Source organism: Bombina bombina, chromosome 5 (genome assembly GCF_027579735.1).
Source record: "Bombina bombina isolate aBomBom1 chromosome 5, aBomBom1.pri, whole genome shotgun sequence".
NCBI classification, from domain to species: Eukaryota; Metazoa; Chordata; class Amphibia; order Anura; family Bombinatoridae; genus Bombina; species Bombina bombina.
The window spans coordinates 503,092,650-503,119,731 of NC_069503.1; the positions used below are offsets into that span (position 1 = coordinate 503,092,650).

The 27,082-nt window shown below is 39.3% G+C and overlaps 1 protein-coding gene across 2 annotated transcripts in view; it reads right to left on the bottom strand.

Moving 5' to 3' along the window:
• AOAH (acyloxyacyl hydrolase) overlaps window positions 1-27,082 on the bottom strand; it is a 411,773-nt gene that overhangs the window by 280,564 nt on the left and 104,127 nt on the right. For both annotated transcript variants that reach the window (XM_053714415.1, XM_053714414.1), the window contains exon 4: window positions 10,372-10,471. In XM_053714415.1, the coding sequence (XP_053570390.1) occupies window positions 10,372-10,471 (100 nt within the window). The remainder of the gene's footprint in view (window positions 1-10,371; window positions 10,472-27,082) is intronic.

Below are 27,082 nucleotides of genomic sequence, written 5' to 3' on the forward strand. Positions count from 1 at the left end.
TTAATATACATGTACAAAAAAAAAATCACACACACTGTAAATCATAAATATACATGTACACAAACATTCAAACACACACTACAAAGTATAAATATACATGTAAACAAACATTCACACACATACACTACACAGCATACATATACATGTACACAAACATTCACACACACTACACAGCATACATATACAAAAACATACACAGATACACTGCATAGCATACAAACACTGCAGAGCATACACATAAACATGTACAAAAACATTCACACACACACTGCACATCATACACATAAACATGTACACAAACATTCACACACACACACACACTACACTGCATACACATAAGCATGTACACAAACATTCACATACACACACTGCACAGCATACACATAAACATGTACACAAACATTCAAACACACACTACAAAGTATAAATATACATGTAAACAAACATTCACACACATACACTACACAGCATACATATACATGTACACAAACATTCACACACACTATACAGCATACATATACAAAAACATACACAGATACACTGCATAGCATACAAACACTGCAGAGCATACACATAAACATGTACAAAAACATTCACACACACACTGCACATCATACACATAAACATGTACACAAACATTCACACACACACACACACTACACTGCATACACATAAGCATGTACACAAACATTCACATACACACACTGCACAGCATACACATAAACATGTACACAAACATTCACACTAGCTGCACAGCATACACATACACGTGTACACAAACATTCAAACACACACTGCACAGCATACACATGTACATGTACACAGACATTCACACACACTGCACAGCATACATATACACATGTACACAAACATTCACACACACACACACACACAGACATACTACACAGCATACATATGTACACAAACACTCACATACACACTGCACAGCATACACATACACATGTACACAAACATTCACACACACAATGCACAGCATACACATACACATGTACACAAACATTCACACACACAATGCACAGCATACATATGTACATGTACACAGACATTCCCCCACACTCTGCACTGCACAGCATACACATACACATATACATAAACATTCACACACACAATGCACAGCATACATATGTACATGTACACAAACATTCCCCCACAGACTGCACTGCACAGCATACACATACACATATACACCAACATTCACACACATAATGCACAGCATACTCATACACATGCACACAAACATTCACACACACACTGCACAGCATACACATTTACATGTACACAAGCATTCACACACACACTGCACAGCATACACATGCACACAAACATTCACACACACAATGCACAGCATACTCATACACATTCACACAAACATTCACACACACAATGCACAGCATACACATGTACACAAACACTCACATACACACACACACTGCACAGCATGCATATACAGGTACACAAACATACATACACACACAATGCACAGCATACACATATACACAAACATACATACACATACACACACACTGCACAGCATGCATCTACAGATACACAAACATACATACACACACACACACACACACACAATACACAGCATACACATATACACAAACATACATACACACACACAATGCACAGCATACACATACACATATACACAAACATACATACACACACTGCACAGCATACACATATACAGGTACACAAACATACATACACACACTGCACCGCATACACATATACAGGTACACAAACATACATACACACACAATGCACATGTACACAAACAATCACATACACACACACTGCACAGCATGCATATACAGGTACACAAACATACATACACATTGCACAGCATACACATATACAGGTACACAAACATACATACACATACACACAATGCACAGCATACACATATACAGGTACACAAACATACACACACACACTGCACATCATACACATATACAGGTACACAAACATACATACACACACACACTGCACAGCATACACATATGCCGGTACACATACATACATACACACAAACACAATGCACAGCATACACATATACAGGTACACAAACATACATACACACACTGCACAGCATACACATATACAGGTACACAAACACACACACACACACTGCACAGCATACACATGTACACAAACACACACACAATGTACATACAGCATACACATATACAGGTACACAAATATACATACACACACTGCACAGCATACACATACACATGTACACAAACATACATACACACAATGCACAGCATACACATACACATGTACACAAACATACATACACACACACAATGCACAACATACACATACACATGTACACAAACATACACACACACAATGCACAGCATACACATGCACATGTACACAGACATACATACACATACACACAATGCACAGCATACACATACACATGTACACAAACATACATACACACACAATGCACAGCATACACATATACAGGTACACAAACATACATACACACACACACACTGCACAGCATACACATGCACATGTACACAAACATACATACACACACACAATGCACAGCATACACATATACAGGTACACAAACATACATACACACACAATGCACAGCATACACATATACAGGTACACAAACATACATACACACACACACAATGCACAGCATACACATATACAGGTACACAAACATACACACACACACACTGCACAGCATACACATGCACATGTACACAAACATACATACACACACACAATGCACAGCATACACATACACATGTACACAAACATACATACACACACACAATGCACAGCATACACATGCACATGTACACAAACATACATACACACACACACAATGCACAGCATACACATATACAGGTACACAAACATACATACACACACAATGCACAGCATACACATACACATGTACACAAACATACATACACACACACAATGCACAGCATACACATACACATGTACACAAACATACATACACACAATGCACAACATACACATATACAGGTACACAAACATACATAAACACACACAATGCACAGCATACACATATACATGTACACAAACATACATACACACACACAATGCACAGCATACACATATACAGGTACACAAACATACATACACACACACAATGCACAGCATACACATACACATGCACACAAACATTCATACACACAATGCACAACATACACATATACAGGTACACAAACATACATACACACACACAATACACAGCATACACATATACAGGTACACACACATGCATACACACACACAATGAACAGCATACACATGCACATGTACACAAACATACATACAAACATACATACACATACACACACACTGCACAGCATGCATCTACAGATACACAAACATACATACACACACACACACACACAATACACAGCATACACATATACACAAACATACATACACACACACAATGCACAGCATACACATATACATATACACAAACATACATACACACACTGCACAGCATACACATATACAGGTACACAAACATACATACACACACTGCACCGCATACACATATACAGGTACACAAACATACATACACACACAATGCACATGTACACAAACAATCACATACACACACACTGCACAGCATGCATATACAGGTACACAAACATACATACACATTGCACAGCATACACATATACAGGTACACAAACATACATACACATACACACAATGCACAGCATACACATATACAGGTACACAAACATACACACACACACTGCACATTATACACATATACAGGTACACAAACATACATACACACACACACTGCACAGCATACACATATGCCGGTACACATACATACATACACACAAACACAATGCACAGCATACACATATACAGGTACACAAACATACATACACACACTGCACAGCATACACATATACAGGTACACAAACACACACACACACACTGCACAGCATACACATGTACACAAACACACACACAATGTACATAAAGCATACACATATACAGGTACACAAATATACATACACACACTGCACAGCACACACATACACATGTACACAAACATACATACACACAATGCACAGCATACACATACACATGTACACAAACATACATACACACACACAATGCACAACATACACATACACATGTACACAAACATACACACACACAATGCACAGCATACACATGCACATGTACACAGACATACATACACATACACACAATGCACAGCATACACATACACATGTACACAAACATACATACACACACAATGCACAGCATACACATATACAGGTACACAAACATACATACACACACACACACTGCACAGCATACACATGCACATGTACACAAACATACATACACACACACAATGCACAGCATACACATATACAGGTACACAAACATACATACACACACAATGCACAGCATACACATATACAGGTACACAAACATACATACACACACAATGCACAGCATACACATACACATGTACACAAACATACATACACACACACAATGCACAGCATACACATGCACATGTACACAAACATACATACACACACACACACACACACAATGCACAGCATACACATATACAGGTACACAAACATACATACACACACAATGCACAGCATACACATACACATGTACACAAACATACATACACACAATGCACAACATACACATACACAGGTACACAAACATACATAAATACACACAATGCACAGCATACACATATACATGTACACAAACATACATACACACACAATGCACAGCATACACATATACAGGTACACAAACATACACACACACACACAATGCACAGCATACACATACACATGCACACAAACATTCATACACACAATGCACAACATACACATATACAGGTACACAAACATACATACACACACACAATGCACAGCATACACATATACAGGTACACAAACATACATACACACAATGCACAGCATACACATAAACATGTACACAAACATACATACACACACACAATGAACAGGATACACATGCACATGTACACAAACATACATACCCACAATGCACAGCATACACATATATAGGTATACAAACATACATACACAATGTACAGCATACACATATAAACATGTACACAAACATTCACACACTCACTACATTGCTAACTTTCAGATAATGATAATTCATCATCTAGGAAAACAAAAGGAGGTCCATGATGTACAGCCATGCATTCTTTTAGTTTTCTTATTAAAAAAAGATACTCAAATTTAAAAATAAAATGTTTTAAAATTAAAGAAAACATAATTCAGATATGTAAAATCATGTTTTGTGTCTTAGTTGTGCATTTTTTTTAAAGAAAAGCTTCAAGACTGCTCTATCTAAAGCATTAAAGTTTTCTTTTGACTTTAGTGTTCCTTCAAAGGTCATTACTAACAGGAAAATGCCCTGAATGCCCTATGCTCAGTCTGTGCCAGTATAGGGAAGAGCTGTAGCAGACAAGATGCTAGTCCTGAGTAGACGCAGATGACTAAGACTGCTCAGACTGACTTAGCAGCAGTTTCCTGCTCAGAACCAGACGTTCTCTGCAGCTACACTCACTCATTTATGACAGCATGTAATTTTATCAATATTGAACCTGCAAATAAACACTTACATTTGCAGAGTTAATAGTAATAAAATGTTATGCTCTAACGAATGAGAGCATCTAAGTTTTTTATTATAATGGCCCTTTAATTAATAAATGGACATTCTATAAGTTTTATCCCTGTAAAATAAAAAATACATAAATAAAAAGTCTAGTCCAAAGGCGAGGAGATTGACAGCTCCTGCTCACTCGTTATTAGCCGTGCGTGGGCAGGGGGCTGGATTGCACACAAGCGCAAAATAGCACTTGTGTGCAATGTTAGATTCCGGCAGCGCATTGCTGCCCGCCAGAGGAGAACTGGGGTGTACAGGGGTGAATATATATGCCCCTGTCCGTTCTTGCTTGATAAATCAAGCCCCTAATGTGTAATAAAAAATGTATGGTTGAAATATTTAGGAAACAGACTCCTGTTTACACTTTTTGTGGCATTTTATATGGTAGATTTTTCTTATGTTGGGATATTTCTGCAAACTATTTCTATCAAATTTTCTTCATTCTTTTGGTATGTTTATTTGAAAAGCAAGAATGTAAGTTTAGATGCCGAACACATTTTTGGTGAACAACCTAGGTTGTCCTTGCTGATTGGACAGCACCAATAAACAAGTGCTGTCCATGGGTCTGAACCTATAATTTGCTGGCTCCTACAAAGGCAGTGGGTCCTGATAATATTCATCCAAGGGTTTTAAAAGAACTTCGATCAGTGCTAACTGTCCCATTAACTGATCTGTTTAATCAGTCACTATTAACAGGAGCTGTCCCAGATGATTGGAGAATAGCAAATGTAATACCCCTTCATAAAAAGGGCAGTAGAGAAGAATCTGGCAACTACAGGCCAGTTAGTTTAACTTCAGTAGTAGGGAAATTAATGGAAAGCCTCTTAAAAGAAAGAATTATGACTTACATAAAGACAAACAATTTAGAGGACCAAAATCAGCATGGTTTTACTTCAGGGAGATCATGTCAGACTAATCTAATTGACTTCTTTGATTATGTAACAAAAGTATTAGACAAGGGAGGAGCAGTTGATGTAGCATATCTAGATTTCAGCAAAGCATTTGACACCGTCCCACACAATAAACTTATTCACAAACTATATCTCCTTGGTCTAGATTCAAAAATTGTGAACTGGGTGGAATGCTGGCTTAAGGACAGAAAACAAAGTGTCTTAGTAAATGGAGTTCATTCAGCAGAGGGGGCTGTTACTAGTGGTGTTCCTCAGGGGTCAGTTCTGGGGCCTGTTTTGTTTAACATATTTATCTGCGATATCAGCAAAGGGCTACAGGGGAAAGTATGTCTCTTTGCAGATGATACAAAAATTTGCAACAGAGTGGATGTTCCAGGGGGGGTAGACAAAATGAGAAGTGATATACAACAATTGGAGGATTGGACAAATGACTGGGGTCTAAAGTTTAACACAGCAAAGTGTAAAATAATGCATTTAGGGAAGAAAAATCCAAATGTTAATTACAGACTCAATGACACTTTACTGACTGTTACAGACGAGGAACAGGACTTGGGAATTATTATTTCAGATGATTTAAAACTTAGTAAACAATGTAGTAATGCAGCGAGTAAGGCTAGCAGAATGCTTGGATGTATTGGTAGAGGTATTTGCAGCAGAAATAGTAAGGTTCTTATGCCACTTTATAGATCATTAGTTAGGCCTCATCTTGAGTATTGTGTGCAGTTCTGGAGACCATATCTTCAGAAGGATATTAACAAACTTGAATCTGTGCAAAGGAGGGCTACCAAAATGGTACATGGTCTAAAAAATAAAACTTACCAGGATAGGCTCAATGACCTAAATATGTATAGCTTAGAGGAGAGAAGGGAAAGAGGTGATATGATAGCAACTTTCAAGTACATTAAAGGGTTTAGTAAAACTGAGGCTGTGGGTATTTTACATAAAATGGAAAATTCAAGAACAAGGGGTCATGAGCTCAAGCTAAAGGGTAGTAGATTCAGAAGTAATTTGAGGAAGCACTTCTTTACAGAAAGAGTGATTGATTTATGGAATAAACTTCCTCAAGAGGTAGTAGCAACAAACACTGTGGGGGACTTTAAAAATGCATGGGACAAGCATAGGGCTATCCTACGAACTAGATAAGTTTATACTGTTAGGTAAGGTCGGGCAGACTTGCTGGGCCTATGGCTCTTATCTGCCGTCAATATCAATATCTAGATGCCTTATTTTTCAAATAAAAATAGCAAGAGAACAAAGAAGAAATGATAATAGAAGTAAATTAGAAAGTTGCTTAAAATTGCATGCTCTATCTGAATCATGAAATAAAAAAATTGGGTTCAGTGTCCCTTTAAGATAATAGAATCTTTCTAAAGTTAAGTTGTTATTGACTAGATCTTTCCATTCCATTCTGTTATTGTGGGGATGTTTTGCTGTGTTAAACATTATTTGGAAAAGATGTCTCCTTAATTTACAAGTAATTTGTAGAGGATGATGTAATAAGATCGTTTCAGGGTTAGGGGTTAATTGTGTTTGTATGGCTAAGTTAATGCTTTTGAATATCTTTGACCAATAAGATTGAATGGGTACGCAGTCCCACCAGATGTGTTTCATGTGACCCTCTTGAGTGCATCCTCTCTAACATTGTCCAGAAGTTTTTTTGTAAATGGGTTTAGTTTTAGCAGGAGTCAGATACCATCTCATCATAATTTTGATGTTTGTCTCTTTAGCATGTGAGGAATGTGCTGACTGCATTAACTTTTTAAATCTAAGGGACCAATCTTGGGGTGACATATTTGTGTTCATTTATCTATCCCAACACCTGGTGTAAGTAGGGAGGTGCGGAAAGTTGTTTTCCAATACCAGCTTATATAGGGTGGAAATTATTTTGTGAGCATTTTCTTTAGATATACACATTTGCTCAAACATAGTGAGTGGTCGAAGAAAATATTTTTTAAATCTATGCGAGAGTATATAGTGTCTTATCTGATGGAATCGGAACCAAGATGATAAAAATGGGGGTTCTAAAATATCCAGTTGCTGTTTGCTCTTTATATTATTATTGTCTGTTAGTAAGTAAATAGGTAGGAAGTCTGCAAGTGTTGTGTTTGAGGTACTTATAGCTTTTAGGCCTGGGAGAAATTGCAATAAAGTAGTGAGAGGGGAATATCTAGTTGAGATCTTACTAAATGACTTAAGGATATACTTCTAATCATTCCAAGTTTCATTGGATATAGAGGATGAAGATATTAATTGTCTTTTGTGTGAGGTGGGATACCAACATAAGTTGCCTAAATGTCGAACCAGTGCTAGTGAGGTTTTTTCTTGAACCCAACCTTTAGAAGTATCTCCCTCATATTTACACCATTCAGAGATTCTTTGAAGAGAGATTGCTAATTCATATGAACGAAGATGGGGGACCCCCAGACCACCATTTTTTGGGAGTTTTTAAGTTGTGCTTTTGTTAATATGGGGTGGCCTGTGGCGCCATAGATAATCATTCATGATTTTTTGTAAAGTGTCTATTTCTCTTGATATATTTTGAATGGGGACAGTCTGAAGAATATAGAGTGCTTTAAGGAGTAGTATCATTTTAGCAGCCTGTATCCTACTGGACCAGGATATATTTTTTAAGAGCCAAGACGAGGTTAGAGATTGAAATTCTGTGATTTAAGTTCCTGTATAGTTTACATAGATCCATTTTATCTGGGGTAATGTGAATACCTAATTTTTTTAAATATTTTGTTTGCAATTTGAGGGAACTATGTGATTTAATTTCATCTAAAGCATGCTGTGGCAAATTAATGGGGAGGTATTCAGATTAAGTTATGTTGACCGAAAAATTGGAAATGCTTCCATAGTGAGATAACTTTGCTAAAGTATGTCGTAGGGAGGTTAGAGGATTCGTAAGAGTAAGTAATAAATCATCAGCATAAATGGCTAGTTTGTGGTGTCGATGTCCTATCTCAACCCCCTATATCTCTGTATCTGCTCATTCACCCTTAACTTAATTGCTAGGGGTTTTAGTGATAGGATAAATAGTAAAGGTGAGAGGGGGCATCCATGTCGGGAGCCATTTCGAATTTCAAATTAATCGGATAATGTACTATTTATCTTTACCTGGGCTGTCGGGTTGGAGTATAGAGCAATAATTTTTTGTATAAATGAGCTGGGGAAATTGAAGTGTAGTAACGTTGAGTATAAGTATGTCCAGTCAAGTCGGTCAAATGCCTTTTCGGCATCAGTAGAAAGGAAAATGGCTGGGGTTTTAGTCGAGGTGATGTGTTCAAGGAGGTTAAGTACTTTGACTGTGTTATCTTTTGCCTCTCTAAAGGGGACAAACCCCACTTGGCCCTGATGTATTATTTGGGGAAGAATTTTATTTATTTGGGATGCAAGTATTTTGGCATAAAGTTTTAAGTAAGTGTTTAGTAAAGAGATTGGTCTAAAATTGGCTGGGGTGTTTAGGGATTTGCCCGGCATGGCTAAGACAGAGATATTTGCTTGAAGCATAGTATATGGGAAAGGGAAATCTTCTGAGATGTAGTTAAATAAGGAGGTTAGATAGTGAACAAAGTATTTTGAAAAGGTTTTGTAATATAGAATAACCTAATTTCTATGCTCAAAAAATGTAATTTGTTTTTAATGTCCTTTAAGCAAATCTAGGTAAATGTCTTTAGAGTGCTATAAACAGCTAAATATGTCTTACCTTCGATTTTGGGGACAGGTGACAAATAGGATACCTTGGGTCAGTATTGCATAAATTGATTGCATGGCAAATCACATCAGCGTTCCAGTTATGACTAAACCTATAAGAGAGAAAAATGCTGTAGCTTTACAAGCTGTTCCTGGAATCATAAAATAAAGCATTTGTATTGATGTCTGAGGAATATAAGAAAAAGAACAAATTTACAGGGCTTAAACACCAGTGATTATAATCAAATAGGGCCAGATTACAAGTGGATCACTAATCAACGCTCCCACTTGAGCATTAACTGTGCTAGAAGTAAGTGTTTTGCGCACATATTATGAGTTGAAAGTGAACCGTTTTCTCTTGTACGCTAACCAGACGAGCGTAAAATAGCCAAATTTTGAATTCCACGTTTGTGTTCACGTATTCCCCCATAGAAGTATACTATACTACTAAAATACATATATCCACCCTCATCTATTCCCTGTGGCTATAGAAGAATCCAATCTACAAGATGACATTAGCCGGAGGGGCGTGGCTGAACATCCGTGTTGTTGGATATGTTAATTAGCCATGCGGTTAATCTACAATGTGACTGGCTCACACAAGGAATGATGCCTACCAATTAGAAAGCGTTGAGATACGTGTAACGAGGAGGATGTGCTCACTGACAGCGCTGACATGGAACAGATGATCACTCTCACCAGCAAAGAAACACACGTGATTGCTCACACATGAAGGGTTTAAATAAGCTGAGGCTTTATGGATTTTATGCTTTCCTTTGGGGCATCACATTGAGGATGTATCGACACTGAGACTGTATTGACACTGACACTCTGTTCATATGGGAACATTTGATATAGGTGCTAGTACAGCACCGAAACGTCATACCAATTCCCTTTATTTTTACTATGTAATATTAAAAGTTATCTTTTTTTTTTTCAAAAAAGTCCAGTGAGTGCAGTCTTTTTTGGATCTCTGCATTACTTTTGACATATGCACCCTGGCAGTTACTATATTGTGGATTCGGAGTGCGACGCCTACTGGGACTGTATGCATATATATATATATATATATATATATATATACTGTTATATTTATATATATACAGTATACACACACACACATATAAATTTATAAATACATATGTATGCGCATATATATATATATATATATATATACATACATACAGATAGAAGTGCACTCACAGGAACGAACAACCAGCTCAATACCATTGTTAGCCTGTTCTATGGCGATTTACCACCTGGGTGCAACTTCTTTTAGCCTAATAATGCTTTTTACAGAGTAGAACACAGCAACCCCAGACAATCATTTCAGCTTTCATTGGGCCTTGTCAGTGAGGTGTAGCCATATTCCTCTAAGCACTCTGAGGACGGAGTCCACGTCCGGTTTCCCCTTTTTCCCATAGGGAGACTAAATACACACAGAGAGAAGCACACTCACAGGAGCAAATAACCGGCTCAATACTTTTGTTAGCCTGTTCTATGGTGATTTACCACCTGGGTGCAGCTTCTTTTAGCCCAGTAATGCTTTTCACAGAGTAGAACTTTCCTGTAGTATATCAGTATGATCCCACCTATTACAGTCAGTCCAGCGCCAAAATACCAGGCAATTCCTCTCTGAACAAGGAACACAGCAACCCCAGACGATCATTTCGGCCTTCATTGGGTCTCGTCACTGAGGTGTAGCCATATTCCTCTAAGCACACTGAGCAAGGAGTCCACGTATGGTTGCCCCCAGGTGGTAAATCGTCATAGAACAGGTTAACAATAGTATTAAGCTGGTTGTTTGTTCCTGTCAGTGTGCTTCTCTCTGTGTGTATTTAGTCTCCCTATGGGAAAAAGGGGAAACCAGACATGGACTCAAATATGGCTACACTTCACTGACGAGACCCAATGAAGGCCAAAACAATTGTCTGGGGTTGCTGTGTTCCTTGTTCAGAGAGGAATTGCCTGGTATTTCAGCATTGGACAGGAAAGTTCTACTCTGTGAAAAGCATTACTAGGCTAAAAGAAGCTGCACCCAGGTGGTAAATCGCCATAGAACCAGTATCAATACCAGTGGTAAGGCCAATGGTGCGCAAACACCCGCGATAAATCCCTTATTGTTGCGGCCGCAAATGTTTGCACTCCACTCGTACTCTGGCCAATAGTGAGTAATATAAAATTATATGCAAAAAAGCTAACAGAGTCTCTGCTCTGTTGAGATTATCTAAGAATTCTTATCAGTACTGCAAAGTCTATCAAACAAATTTCTAAAGGCAAAGCCTTTCAACCCCGTACAGCTGCAGGTTCTCACAAAAGAACCTGCATGCTGTATTTAACAAGCAGCGGACATCATCCCTGCATTTCAACAAAAGATAACAAGGGAACAAAGAACAATTGATAATAGAAATAAATTAGAATGATGTTTAAAATTGCATGCTCTATCTGAATAAAAGAAAAAAAAATGTTTTTCATAATCCTTTAATCTCACAGGCATGACCAAGAGGGTGCGCTATGTAAGCAGATGTCTCTATCTGAAGAACCATATGTATATTTTAATAATTAAGTTAAAAACATCTATTTTTTTGGTAAATAAATATATATCAAGTACCACGTCACGCATGCCATCAGTGTCCATAACTGCGCATACAGGCACATTCACAAGTACGTTAGGCTGAAACTATGGCCTGAATAGAACCTTCTTTATATGGAAATGACCCGGGGTAGTTAGTGGCTGAAGAAACTATGCATGGATTTAAGAGATTAATGGCAGTTAACAAAGAAACTAGTTTGGAAGTACACGTTGGCTAAATTGTATATGTAAAACCTTTTCTTATTTGATACTGTTTTATGGTTCTTTACATTTTCATCATTCAACTAGAGTGTGCGCTTGTCTTGAGCAATCTATGTATAACATTGATACAAACAATGTTGCAAACATTCGGCTAGAATACGAGTTTTGCGTTAGAGGCTGTGCGGTGCTAACGAGCAGTTTATGCTCATCGCTCACTTAAAGACAGCGCTGGTATTACGGGTTTTTACAAACCAAACAAGAAGTAAGTGTTGAGCAAAATTTTGCTCATTACCGCACTCCAATACCAGCGCTGATTAAGTCAGCGGTGAGCTGGTGTAACGTGCTCGTGCACAATTTCCCCATAGGAATCAACAGGGAGAGCCGGCTGAAAAAAAGTCTAACACTTGCAAAAAAGCAGCTTAAAGCTCCTTAATGCAGCCCCATTGATTCCTATGGGGAAATACATTTTATGCCTACACCTAACACCCTAACATGAACCCTGAGTCTAAACACCCCTAATCTTACACTTATTAACCGCTAATCTGGGGCTTATTCGTTCTCTCTGGAAGATATAGTGTGCTTAGTATTTAATCCTAGGAAAGACTCGAAAATGCGAATCCTTAATACCATTATATTAGTAGTTAGAAATAATATTACTAAACGTTGGATCGCGAAGCGCCTTCCCAGCTTGGGATTGATTCTTAAGGGGATACAATCTCAAATCATTTTTGAATCTTTTCATCTATCCCAGGCTTCAGAAAAAAGAATTAAAACATTTTTGATCGACTGGGCACCGATCATCAAGACATATCCAATGCAACTCCAGCGGCAGATTCTGTCTCCATTTGTTTCTTCTATAAGCTTCGCTGAACTAGTTCTGGTACAAATTTTCCCGAGCTCCTGGATTAGAAATTTCAGAGATATACCATAAGATTTAAAGACAGGTACCAATATCTTTATGGTAGATCCTCTCAGGTCCCAGGGATATTTCTCCCCCATTACCTTTTTTTTTTTTTTTTTTCCTTCTTTTTTTTCTTTTCTTTTTCCCCCTTTTTTTTTTCTCTTCTCCTCTTTTCTCCCACTTTTAGAGTGATAAGATAAGGAGAGGCCCAAGATAGAATGCAGAATACAGTAATGCATTGTCTAGTTATGTTAGCCTAGTACGTTTAGAAAGCAGGATAAGGACTTTTTTGCATATAGAAGCTTAGACTAGGATAGAGTAGAGAAAAAATTATATGGAATTAAATAAGGTAATGGCTCAGTAGTAGAATGGGCCTTTGTTTTATTCTGTTTTCTTTTTGATGCGGAGCTGCGTTTCCATGAGAGTTATATTATGAAATGGAGCTGCGTCTCCGCAATCTATATTTATTTATGTGTGGATTATTTGTTTTTTGTTTTTTTTTCTCTTTCTGTTTCTTCTTACTTGTTTGATGGTTTTTTTGTTTTCTTTTATGTATTGGTGGAAAAAAAGCAATAAATAAATAATTAAAAAAAAACAAAAAAAAAAACCCTAATCTGCCGCCCTCGACATCGCCGCCACCTACATTATAATTATTAACCCCTAATCTGCTGCTCCGGACACCGCCGCCACCTACATTATACTTATTAACCCCTAATCTGCCGCCCCCAAACCTCACAAACATTAGTTTAATAAACATATTAACCCCTAAACCGCCGCACTCCTGCCTCACAAACATTAGTTAAATATTATTAACCCCTAATCTGCCGGGGGGGGGGGGCTTTTTTATTTTGTTAGGGGGATTAGATTAGGTGTAATTAGTTTACAAATCTTGTAATTTGTTTATGATTCTCCGTAATTTAGTGGGGGGTTTTTGTACTTTAGATAATTTTATTTAATTGTATTTAATTTAGGGAATTAATTTAATTATAGTGTAGTGTTAGGTGTAATTGTAACTTAGGTTAGGTTTTATTTTACAGGTAACTTTGTATTTATTTTAGCTAGGTAGTTATTAAATAGTTAATTACTATTTAATAACTATTCTACCTAGTTAAAATAAATACAAACTTGCCTGTAAAATAAAAATAAAACCTAAGCTAGATACAATGTAACTATTAGTTATATTGTAGCTATCTTAGGGTTTATTTTATAGGTAAGTATTTAGTTTTAAATAGGAATGTTTTAGTTAATGATAGGAATATTTATTTAGATTTATTTTAATTATATTTAAGTTAGGGGGTGTTAGGGTTAGGGTTAGACTTAGGTTTAGGGGTTAATAAATTTAGTATAGTGGCGGCGACGTTGGGGGCGGCCGATTAGGGGTTAATAAATATAGGTAGGTGCCGGCGATGTTAGGGACGGCAGATTAGGGGTTAATAATATTTAACTAATGTTTGCGAGGCGGGAATGCGGCGGTTTAGGGGTTAATATGTTTATTATAGTGGCGACGATGTCCGGTTTTTCAGATTAGGGGTTAAAAATGTTATTTTAGTGTTTGCGATGTGGGAGGGCCTCGTTTTAGGGTTTAATAGGTAGTTTATGGGTGTTAGTGTACTTTTTAGCACTTTAGTTAAGAGTTTTATGCTACGGCATTGTAGTGTAAAACTCTTAACTACTGACTTTAAAATGCGGTACCAGTCTTGACAGGAGAGGGTCTACCGCTCACTTTTTGTAAGACTCGTAATACCGGCGTTATGCAAGTCCCATTGAAAAAGAGGATACACAATTTACGTAAGTGGATTTGCGGTATTTCCAAGTCTGGCCAAAAAAGTGAGCGGTGAGCCTGTACCTTCAAGACTCGTAATACCAGCGGGTGTTAAAAAACATAATTTATGCTTACCTGATAAATTTATTTCTCTTGTAGTGTGTTCAGTCCACGGGTCATCCATTACTTATGGGATATATTCTCCTCCCCAACAGGAAGTTGCAAGAGGATCACCCAAGCAGAGCTGCTATATAGCTCCTCCCCTCACATGTCATATCCAGTCATTCGACCGAAACAAGACGAGAAAGGAGAAACTATGGGGTGCAGTGGTGACTGGAGTTATAATTTAAAATTTAGAACCTGCCTCAAATAGACAGGGCGGGCCGTGGACTGAACACACTACAAGAGAAATAAATTTATCAGGTAAGCATAAATTATGTTTTCTCTTGTTAAGTGTGTTCAGTCCACGGGTCATCCATTACTTATGGGATACCAATACCAAAGCTAAAGTACACGGATGATGGGAGGGACAAGGCAGGAACATTAAACAGAAGGAACCACTGCCTGTAGAACCTTTCTCCCAAAAACAGCCTCCGAAGAAGCAAAAGTGTCAAATTTGTAAAATTTGGAAAAGGTATGAAGTGAAGACCAAGTTGCAGCCTTGCAAATCTGTTCAACAGAGGCCTCATTCTTAAAGGCCCAGGTGGAAGCCACAGCTCTAGTGGAATGAGCTGTAATTCTTTCAGGAGGCTGCTGTCCAGCAGTCTCATAGGCTAAGCGTATTATGCTACGAAGCCAAAAAGAGAGAGAGGTAGCCAAAGCCTTTTGACCTCTCCTCTGTCCAGAGTAAACGACAAACAGAGAAGAAGTTTGTCGAAAATCTTTAGTTGCCTGTAAGTAGAACTTCAGAGCACGGACCACATCTAGATTATGCAAAAGACGTTCCTTCTTTGAAGAAGGATTAGGACATAAGGATGGAACAACAATCTCTTGATTGATATTCTTGTTAGAAACAACCTTAGGTAAAAACCCAGGTTTAGTACGCAGGACTACCTTGTCTGAATGAAAGATCAGATAAGGAGAATCACAATGTAAGGCAGATAACTCAGAGACTCTACGAGCCGAGGAAATAGCCATCAAAAACAGAAATTTCCAAGATAAAAGCTTAATATCAATGGAATGAAGGGGTTCAAACGGAACACCCTGGAGAACTTTAAGAACCAAGTTTAAGCTCCACGGAGGAGCAACAGCTTTAAACACAGGCTTAATCCTAGCCAAAGCCTGACAAAAAGCCTGGATGTCTGGATTCTCTGCCAGACGCTTGTGTAAAAGAATAGACAGAGCAGAAATCTGTCCCTTAGTGAACTAGCGGATAAGCCCTTTTCTAAACCCTCTTGTAGAAAAGACAATATCCTAGGAATCCTAACCTTACTCCATGAGCAACTCTTGGATTCACACCAATATAAATATTTACGCCATATCTTGTGGTAAATTTTTCTGGTAACAGGTTTCCGAGCCTGTATTAATGTATCAATAACCGAATCCGAAAACCCACGCCTTAATAGAATCAAGCGTTCAATTTCCAAGCAGTCAGCCTCAGAGAAATTAGGTTTGGATGGTTGAAAGGACCCTGAATTAGAAGGTCCTGCCTCAGGGGTAGAGACCATGGTGGACAGGACGACATGTCCACTAGGTCTGCATACCAGGTCCTGCGTGGCCACGCAGGCGCTATCAGAATCACCGATGCTCTCTCCTGTTTGATCCTGGCAATCAGACGAGGAATCAACGGAAAAGGTGGAAACACATAAGCTATATTGAAAACCCAAGGGGCTGCTAGTGCATCTACCAGCACCGCTCCCGGGTCCCTGGACCTGGATCCGTAACAAGGAAGCTTGGCGTTCTGGCGAGATGCCATGAGATCCAGATCCGGTTTGCCCCAACGAAGAATCAGTTGGGCAAATACCTCCGGGTGAAGTTCCCACTCCCCCGGATGAAAAGTCTGGCGACTTAAAAAATCCGCCTCCCAGTTCTCCACGCCTGGGATGTAGATCGCTGACAGGTGGCAAGAGTGAGACTCTGCCCAGCGAATTATCTTCGAGACTTCCAACATCGCTAGGGAACTCCTGGTTCCCCCTTGATGATTGATGTAAGCCACAGTCGTGATGTTGTCCGACTGAAATCTGATGAACCTCAGTGTTGCCAACTGAGGCCAAGCTAGAAGAGCATTCAATATTGCCCTTTATTCTAGAATGTTTATTGGGAGGAGTTTCTCCTCCTGAGTCCACGATCCCTGAGCCTTCAGGGAGTTCCAGACTGCTCCCCAGCCTAGTAGGCTGGCATCTGTTGTTACAATCGTCCAATCTGGTCTGCAAAAGGACATTCCTTTGGACAGATGAACCCGTGATAACCACCAGAGAAGAGAATCTCTGGTCTCCTGGTCCAGATTTAGCAAAGGGGACAGATCTGAGTAATCCCCGTTCCATTGACTTAGCATGCATAGTTGCAGCGGTCTGAGATGTAGGCGCGCAAATGGCACTATGTCCATCGCCGCGACCATTAAGCCGATCACTTCCATGCACTGAGCTACCGATGGGCTTGGAATGGAGTGAAGGACACGGCAAGCATTGAGAAGTTTTGATAGCCTGGACTCCGTCAGGTAAATCTTCATCTCTACAGAATCTATAAGAGTCCCCAGAAAAGGGACCCTTGTGAGTGGTAACAGAGAACTCTTTTCCACGTTCACTTTCCACCCATGCGACCTCAGAAATGCTAGAACTATCTCTGTATGAGACTTTGCATTTTGAAAACTTGACGCTTGAATCAGAATGTCGTCTAGGTACGGAGCCACCGCTATGCCTCGTGGTACCGCCAGAAGAGAGCCCAGAACCTTTGTAAAAATTCTCGGGGCCGTAGCCAACCCGAAGGGAAGCGCTACAAACTGGTAATGCCTGTCTAGAAAGGCAAACCTTAGGTACCGATAATGATCTTTGTGAATCGGTATGTGAAGGTAGGCATCCTTTAAATCCACTGTGGTCATATATTGACCCTCTTGGATCATGGGTAGGATGGTTCGAATGGTTTCCATCTTGAACGATGGAACCCTTAGGAATTTGTTTAAGATTTTTAAATCTAAGATTGGTCTGAAGGTTCCCTCTTTCTTGGGAACCACAAACAGATTTGAATAAAACCCTTGCCCCTGTTCCGTCTGTGGAACTGGGTGGATCACTCACATCACTAAGAGGTCTTGTACACATTGTAGAAATGCCTCTTTCTTTACTAGGTTTGTTGATAACCTTGACAGATGAAACCTCCCTTGTGGAGGAGAAGTCTTGAAATCCAGAAGGTATCCCTGAGATATAATCTCCAGCGTCCAGGGATCCTGTACATCTCTTGCCCAAGCCTGGGCGAAGAGAGAGAGTCTGCCCCCCACTAGATCCGTCTCCGGAAAGGGGGCCCTGACTTCATGCTGTCTTAGGGGCGGAAGTAGGCTTTCTGGCCTGCTTGCCCTTGTTCCATGACTGGTTGCTTTTCCAACCCTGTCTGTAACGAGCAGTAGTTCCTTCCTGTTTTGGAGCGGAGGAAGTTGATGCTGCTCCTGCCTTGAAATTACGAAAGGCATGAAAATTAGACTGTTTGGCCTTCGATTTGGCCCTGTCCTGAGGAAGGGTGTGGCCCTTACCTCCAGTAATGTCAGCAATAATTTCCTTCAAGCCGGGCCCGAATAAGGTCTGCCCTTTGAAAGGAATGTTTAGCAATTTAGACTTAGAAGTTACATCTGCTGACCAGGATTTAAGCCAAAGCGCTCTGCGCACCTGTATGGCGAATCCGGAATTTTTAGCCGTAAGTTTGGTTAAATGCACTACGGCATCCGAAACAAACGCATTAGCCAGCTTAAGGGTTCTAATCTTGCTCAGAGACTCATCCAATGGTGCTGTGCGAATCGCCTCTTCCAGAGACTCAAACCAGAACGCCGCTGCAGCAGTGACAGGCGCAATGCATGCAAGAGGCTGTAATATAAAACCTTGTTGAATAAACATTTTCTTAAGATAACCCTCTAATTTTTTATCCATTGGATCTGAGAAAGCACAGCTATCCTCCACCGGGATAGTGGTACGCTTGGCTAAAGTAGAAACTGCTCCCTCCACCTTAGGGACCGTCTGCCATAAGTCTCTTGTGGTGGCGTCTATAGGGAACATTTTTCTAAATATCGGAGGAGGGGAAAAAGGCACACCGGGTCTATCCCACTCCTTACTAATAATCTCTGTAAGCCTCTTTGGTATAGGAAAAACGTCAGTACACACCGGCACCGCGTAGTATTTATCCAGCCTACATAATTTCTCTGGGATTGCCACCGTGTCACAATCATTCAGAGCCGCTAACACCTCCCCTAGCAACACGCGGAGGTTCTCAAGCTTAAATTTAAAATTTGAAATTTCTGAATCCGGTCTCCCCGAATCAGAACCGTCACCCGCAGAATGAAGCTCTCCGTCCTCATGTTCCGCAAATTGTGACGCAGTATCAGACATGGCTCTCGTGTCATCGGCGCGCTCTGTCCTTAACCCAGAACTGTCGCGCTTGCCTCTTAACTCTGGCATATTGTATAACACTTCTTTCATAACATTAGCCATATCATGTAAAGTGATTTGTAAGGGCCTTGATGTACATAGCGCCTCAATCTCACGTACTGACACGTGAGGAGAGTTAGACGGCATAACTGTCCCCTCGTTGTCTGGTGATAATTTTTTAAGCGGTACAGATTGATTTTTCAAAGTAACATCAATACAATTGGTACACATATTTCTATTGGGCTCCACAACGGCTTTTAAACATAATGAACAAGCAGATTCCTCTGTATCAGACATGTTTAAACAGACTAGCAATGAAGCTAGCAAGCTTGGAAAATACTTTCAATAAATTTGCAAGCAATATAAAAAATGCTGCAGCGCTTTTAAAAAAAAAACACAGTTGAGTAACTAAAGAATAATTCAGTTATAGTCAACAATTCTTTAAATGTATTAATTAGCAGAGGATTGCACCCATTAGCAACCGGATGATTAACCCCTCAGTACCCAAAAAAACGGATATCAAATTAATATAAAACGTTTTTATCACAGTCTAACACACTGTCACAGGTCTGCTGTGACTGATTACCTCCCTCAAAAAACGAATTTTGAAGACCCCTGAGCTCTCTAGAGACGTCCTGGATCAAGGAGGAAGAAGCAGGAAGACTGTGCTAGAATTTTAACTGCGCAACAAGGCGCTAAAAAGAGGCCCCTCCCGCTCATTTACAACAGTGGGAGACCTGATATAACGGTTTCTATGCAGAAATATACGTTAGCCATGTGGAAAAAAATTCATGCCCAAAGGATTTATCACCAAAGTACCTCACAAAACGAATAACATGCCAGTAAACGTTTTGAAAATAAACTTCTTTAAATGTCATGCAAAGTTATTACTAAGCCTGCAACCAGTCGCTACCACTGCAGATAAGGCTTAAGCATTATTTCAGTATTAACAGTATTTTCACAGTCAAATTCTAGTCCCTAGAAAATAACTCTATTGTGCATACATTTATCAGCCTGATACCAGTCACTACTACTGCATAAGTAGTATATATATATCCCATAAGTAATGGATGACCCGTGGACTGAACACACTTAACAAGAGAAAGCAGCGTTAGGACCTCTTAACGCTGCTTTTTAAAACGCACAACTCATAATCTAGCCGATTGCTTCCATATAGTGTTCAGGACTTGGGCTTGCTCTTGAGCCTTCCTATTCTCGTGGAAATTAACTAAGATTCAACAAAGAGACAACAGAAGTAAATTAGATTATTTTTTTCATCAATTTTTAAACATATCTAAGGCACGCAAAGTACCATTAAATTATGATGATAAACTCATATAACTATAAAATTCCCCATTGCGGACTAGATTATGAGAGGAGCGCTATTTAGCGCTCCTGCTCAAGCGTTAACTTTGCTAGACGGAGACTCTTTTGTGTGTGTCTGGTTGCACTCGTATTACTAGTTGAAAGTAAAAAGTTAGCTTACAAGAGTAAATCCGACACTCGGAAAAAAAATATTGCAACCGTGTTAACTTCTTCACCCATAGGGGCGGATTTATCAAGGGCCGACCGAAAGGCTCCCGAAAACAGCAGTTATGAAGCAGCTTAAGACCGCTGCTCCTTAACTGGTCCGCCTGCTCTGAGCGGCGGAGAGCAATCACCCTGATCCTATAAGATTGGGCTGATTGACACCCCCTGCTAGCGGCCGAGTGGCAATGTTAAATGCCGACAGCGTATGCTGTTGGCATTCAGCAATATCAGTTGGGGATGATACGCTACAGCGCATCATGTCAGACAGACATTGATAATTCCACCCCATAGGCTTCAATGGAGCGTAAAAACTAACAGCAATATGCAGTATTGAAATATTACATATAAAGTAAGTAGGTAGTTCATCTATCCCTATTGGTCATTTTAGGCACACCAACTTACCTGGAGTTTGTCTTTTAGAAGAATGTCTTTCACGTGGGAACTTTTTTAGACTGTTTCTGGGACTATTATTGCTGGACCCGGTTTTGTTTTAACTTTTATGCATATATATATATATTTTAAGAGTTTATTATATAACATTTTATTGCATTGTATCATTTTATTGTATTGTATTGTTTATACAAACTGACTAACCTTCAGTTATAAGCTCTGTTCCTGCGCCTACAACCAATCTTTACTGTACATTCATTTAAATTTACAGACTCTGTAATTTAGGCGGCGGGGGCTGCTAAGAACACTCTGTAAGGTTATTAAGGTAGCACTACAGGTCTTATTAGGACTTAGTAATAATTCACAGAAGTCCTTATACTATCTTCAAAATGCTGTTATTCATAGTTCTTTTCAGTATATATATATATAAATTCTTTCGATTATTTCGAATATTTTACGGTATGTTTAATAATTAATTGTTTTAAATATTTTATTTGCAATATTTCAATAACGTGCCTTAAAGGGACAGTATACACCAATTTTCATATAACTGCATGTAATAGATACTACTATAAAAAATAATATGCACAGATACTGATATAAAAATCCAGTATAAAATCGTTTAGAAACGTACTTAGAAGCTTCCAGTTAAGCTCTGTTTAAAAGGTTACTGGAACACTCACTGCAAGTGGGAAATAGCAGACACTCCCCCTTCTTTTGCATATGAAAAACCCTTTACACAAACAGAAGCAAGCTGGAGTAGGTATACATCGGTATTCTCCTAAAAGTTTGGGGCTTGGTTAGGAGTCTGAAAATCAGAGCAATATTATTTTAAAATAAGCAAAACTATCCATTTAAAAAAAAATTAAAAATGAATGCACTATATAAATGGATCATCTTCAAAACATTTATGAAAAGAAAAATCTAGTGTATAATGTCCCTTTAAGATTACTAAGTTTTCATGGGGGCCAACCAGACCACGTTAAAATTCTAAATAGCGAAACCCGATGCTCAAAACACATATTTTACATTGCTATGTTCTTCACATTGAAAATAATGTACTTTTTATTATTTTATATATATATATATAGTAACAGGAACACTTATAACCACAGTCTTCTAGGGCACAAATGCAGCACAGGACAGTCCACTGTAGTTTAAAAGGCTTTATTTTTCACAGCAACAGCAGTCAGTTCAGTTTCAAAACAGGGTAATCCTTCCTCTGCAGCAATGTTAAGTACTTTTTGTAAACAGCAGTACTTTCAAGCATGTCCCAGCACTTCACAGCATTTCACAAGTGCTTTGTCAAAATAATATCCTTTTACAGTTTACAGGAACAAAAGTCTTTTAACACACACACCAGCTTCTCTAACTGGGTAGCTCTCTCCTAAGCCTCAGTGAGGCTACTATTTAAACCCTCACAGCTTCTAATTAACCACACCTGTGATTAGCTGCTTAATCAGAACAACCTGAACTGGACAGCTTCATAGCTGTCTGGGATAATGGCCCACCCTCTCTCCAATTATTCCAAACCACAGCGACCCAGAACACAGTTTATCAACTGCATAATCAAATACACACACTCTCTCTCCCTGGGGTTTTAACTGAAAGGAGAAATACCATGTACAATGCTTGGTCTTATATATCCTCCATTTATAACCAGGCCTTGCTTTCTGTCACATATCCTCCCCCCAGCTCATACCTAGTGGGTTGAGAGATCATGGACATTAACGAATGTACCCGAGACAAACCATCAGCATTGCCCTGCAAAAGACAAGCCCTGTGCTCGACAGTAAAATTGAAGGGTTACAAGCTAAGAAACCACATAGTAACCCTTGTATTTGTTTCCTTATTCTGGCTCATACATGTGAGAGGAACATGATCTGTTATTAATTTAAATTTTCTTCCCAACAGATAGTACCTAAGGGTCTCTAAAGCCCACTTAATGGCAAGGCATTCTTTCTCCACTATAGAATAGTTATTTTCCTGTGGAATAAGTTTTCTGCTTAGGAAAAGGACAGGATGCTATTCTCCCTGACACTCCTGCGAGAGAACTGCTCCTAAACCAATATCAGAGGCATCTGTCTGAACAATAAAGTCTTTAGAGAGATTGGGGGTTACCAAAATTGGATGGGCACAAATGGCATCTTTCAAATGCTTAAAAGCGTGTTCTGCTTCTAAGGACCATTTTATCATAATTGGGGTCCTTGCTTTTTTGAGATCTGTCAAGGGTGCCGAAATTGTAGCGAAATTCGGAATGAACCATCTGTAATAACTAATTATCCCAATAAAAGCTCTCACTTGTTTCTTAGTTAGAGGCTGCAGCCAGTTCTGAATGGCCTCTATTTTTGTTGTCTGAGGTTTAACTAATCCTCTACCAATAGTATAACCCAAATACTTAGCTTCCTGTAAACCAACAGTACATTTTGCAGGATTGGCAATTAACCCAGCGGACCGTATTGCATCAAGTACTTGAACTTTTGGAAGATGGGATTCCCAATCTGTACTATAAATTATAACATTATCCAAATATGCTAGCACATAACGAACATGGGGTTTCAGAATTCTATCCATCATCCTCTGGAATGTTGCCGGGGCCCCATGTAAACCAAATGGCAACACCGTATACTGAAATAAGCCCTCTGGTGTTGAAAAAGCTGTCTTTTCCTTTGCTTGATTAGTTAGAGGCACCAGCCAATACCCTTTCGTTAAATCAATTGTAGTGAGATAACATGCTTTTCCTAGCCTTTCTATAAACTCATCTACTCTAGGCATTGGATAGGTGTCAAATTTGGAAACATAATTAAGCTTACGATAGTCATTACAGAACCTTAATGAACCATCCGACTTTGGAACAAGCACAATTTGACTGTTCCACTCACTTTGTGATTCCTCAATTACCCCAAGCTTTAACATTGTTTTTACCTCCAGTTTAATGGCCTTTCTACAAGCATCAGTGACCCTATAGGGCTTAAGGCAGACTTTCTTCCCTGGTTCTGTTATTATGTCATGCTTAATAACATTAGTTTGTCCCGGTACCACAGAAAATACCTCTTTGTTTCTCCTAATAAAATCCTTGACCTCTCGCTTCTGATGTACAGATAGGATTTCAGATATATTTACCTCTGGTTCACTGACAGGGAGTTCTGTAGGTTTTAAGGCAACTAAAACTTCCCTATCTTTCCAAGGTTTCAACAGATTTATATGATATATTTTCTCAGGTTTCCTTCTCCCTGGCTGACTTACTTTGTAATTGACATTACCCACTTTTTCAATTATCTCATATGGGCCCTGCCAAGTAACCAATAATTTATTTTCAACTGTAGGAACCAGAACTAACACCCTATCTCTAGGTTGAAGCACCCTGGCTCTAGCATTACGGTTATAGCTGTACTTCTGTGCTTCCTGTGCTTTTCCCATATGTTCCCTTACAATTGGCATGACAACTTCCACACGGTCCTGCATTTGGGAAATATGTTCAATAACTGTCAGGGTTTTTTCCCTGCTTTGTTTGCCATGTGCTGCTGGCAGCCATTTTACTCACCTCTCTTGCTGAGTCTGGTGCAGAGTGTGTGATGCTGCTCATTTCCTGAATGCCCTCTTATGGCCAGACTGATGTACATCATCCGTGTGAGACAGGTTACAGTCTCAGAATTGTGATGTCATCACTTATTATTTAAAGGGCCGCTGTTCAGTATGCTTTGCCCTTGCATTGTCTCAGACCTGTTTGTGAGTTCCTGTGTATTACCTGGCTGTCTGACATCCCTCCTGGTTCCTGATCCCTGGCTTGTTCCTGACTCTGCTGTTCTCCTTGTTCCTGACTCTGGCTCATCTGACTACTCGCTTTGGCTCCTGACTTGGCTCGTCTGACTCCTCGCTTTGGCTCCTGACTCGGCTCGTCTGACTACCAGCTCTGACTTTGACTCCTGGCTTGTTATTTGACTTGTGGACTTTTTATTATTATTGTTATTAATAAAGGTGTGATTATTTTTGCACTTCTTGTCTCAGTCTGATTCCTGGCACCCTGACAATAACACTTTGATAAGGTGTTGTCTCTTGCTCCCATGTCTCTTTAACTATATCTAGTAGTTCCCTGGGATGCCTCCCATATAACAGTTCAAATGGGGAAAAGCCTGTAGAAGCCTGGGGAACCTCCCTGATAGAGAACATTAAATAGGGCAACAAAAGGTCCCAATTTCTCCCATCTGTGTCAATTACCTTTCTTAGCATACTTTTGAGAGTTTTGTTAAACCTTTCCACTAAACCATCAGTCTGAGGGTGATATGCTGAGGTCCTTAGTTGTTTTATGAAAAACAACTTACACAATTCTTTTGTAACCCTGGACATAAATGGAGTTCCTTGGTCTGTCAAAATTTCCTTAGGCATCCCAACCCTGCTAAACATTAGCATGAGTTCTCTTGCTATGGACTTTGCAGAGCTGTCAAGGATTACCAGTATATACTGATGTCCTCTAGCAGGTTTAACCAGCGGACCCACTAAGTCCATAGCAATTCTTTCAAAAGGCACATCAACTATAGGCAAGGGCACTAAAGAGTTACAAAAATCTTTAGCAGGAGCGGTAAGTTGATACTTAAGGCATGAAGCACAATAATCCTTGATGGCTACAAATATTCCTGGCCAATTAAACCTTTTAAGAACTCTCTCTTTGGTTTTCTCAACTCCCAAATGCCCCCCCCCCCCTAGAATGTGGTTATGTGTAAAATTACAGTGTTCCTAAAAGTCTGGGGCACCAAAAGTTGTTTAACAATGTCTATTCCTTTC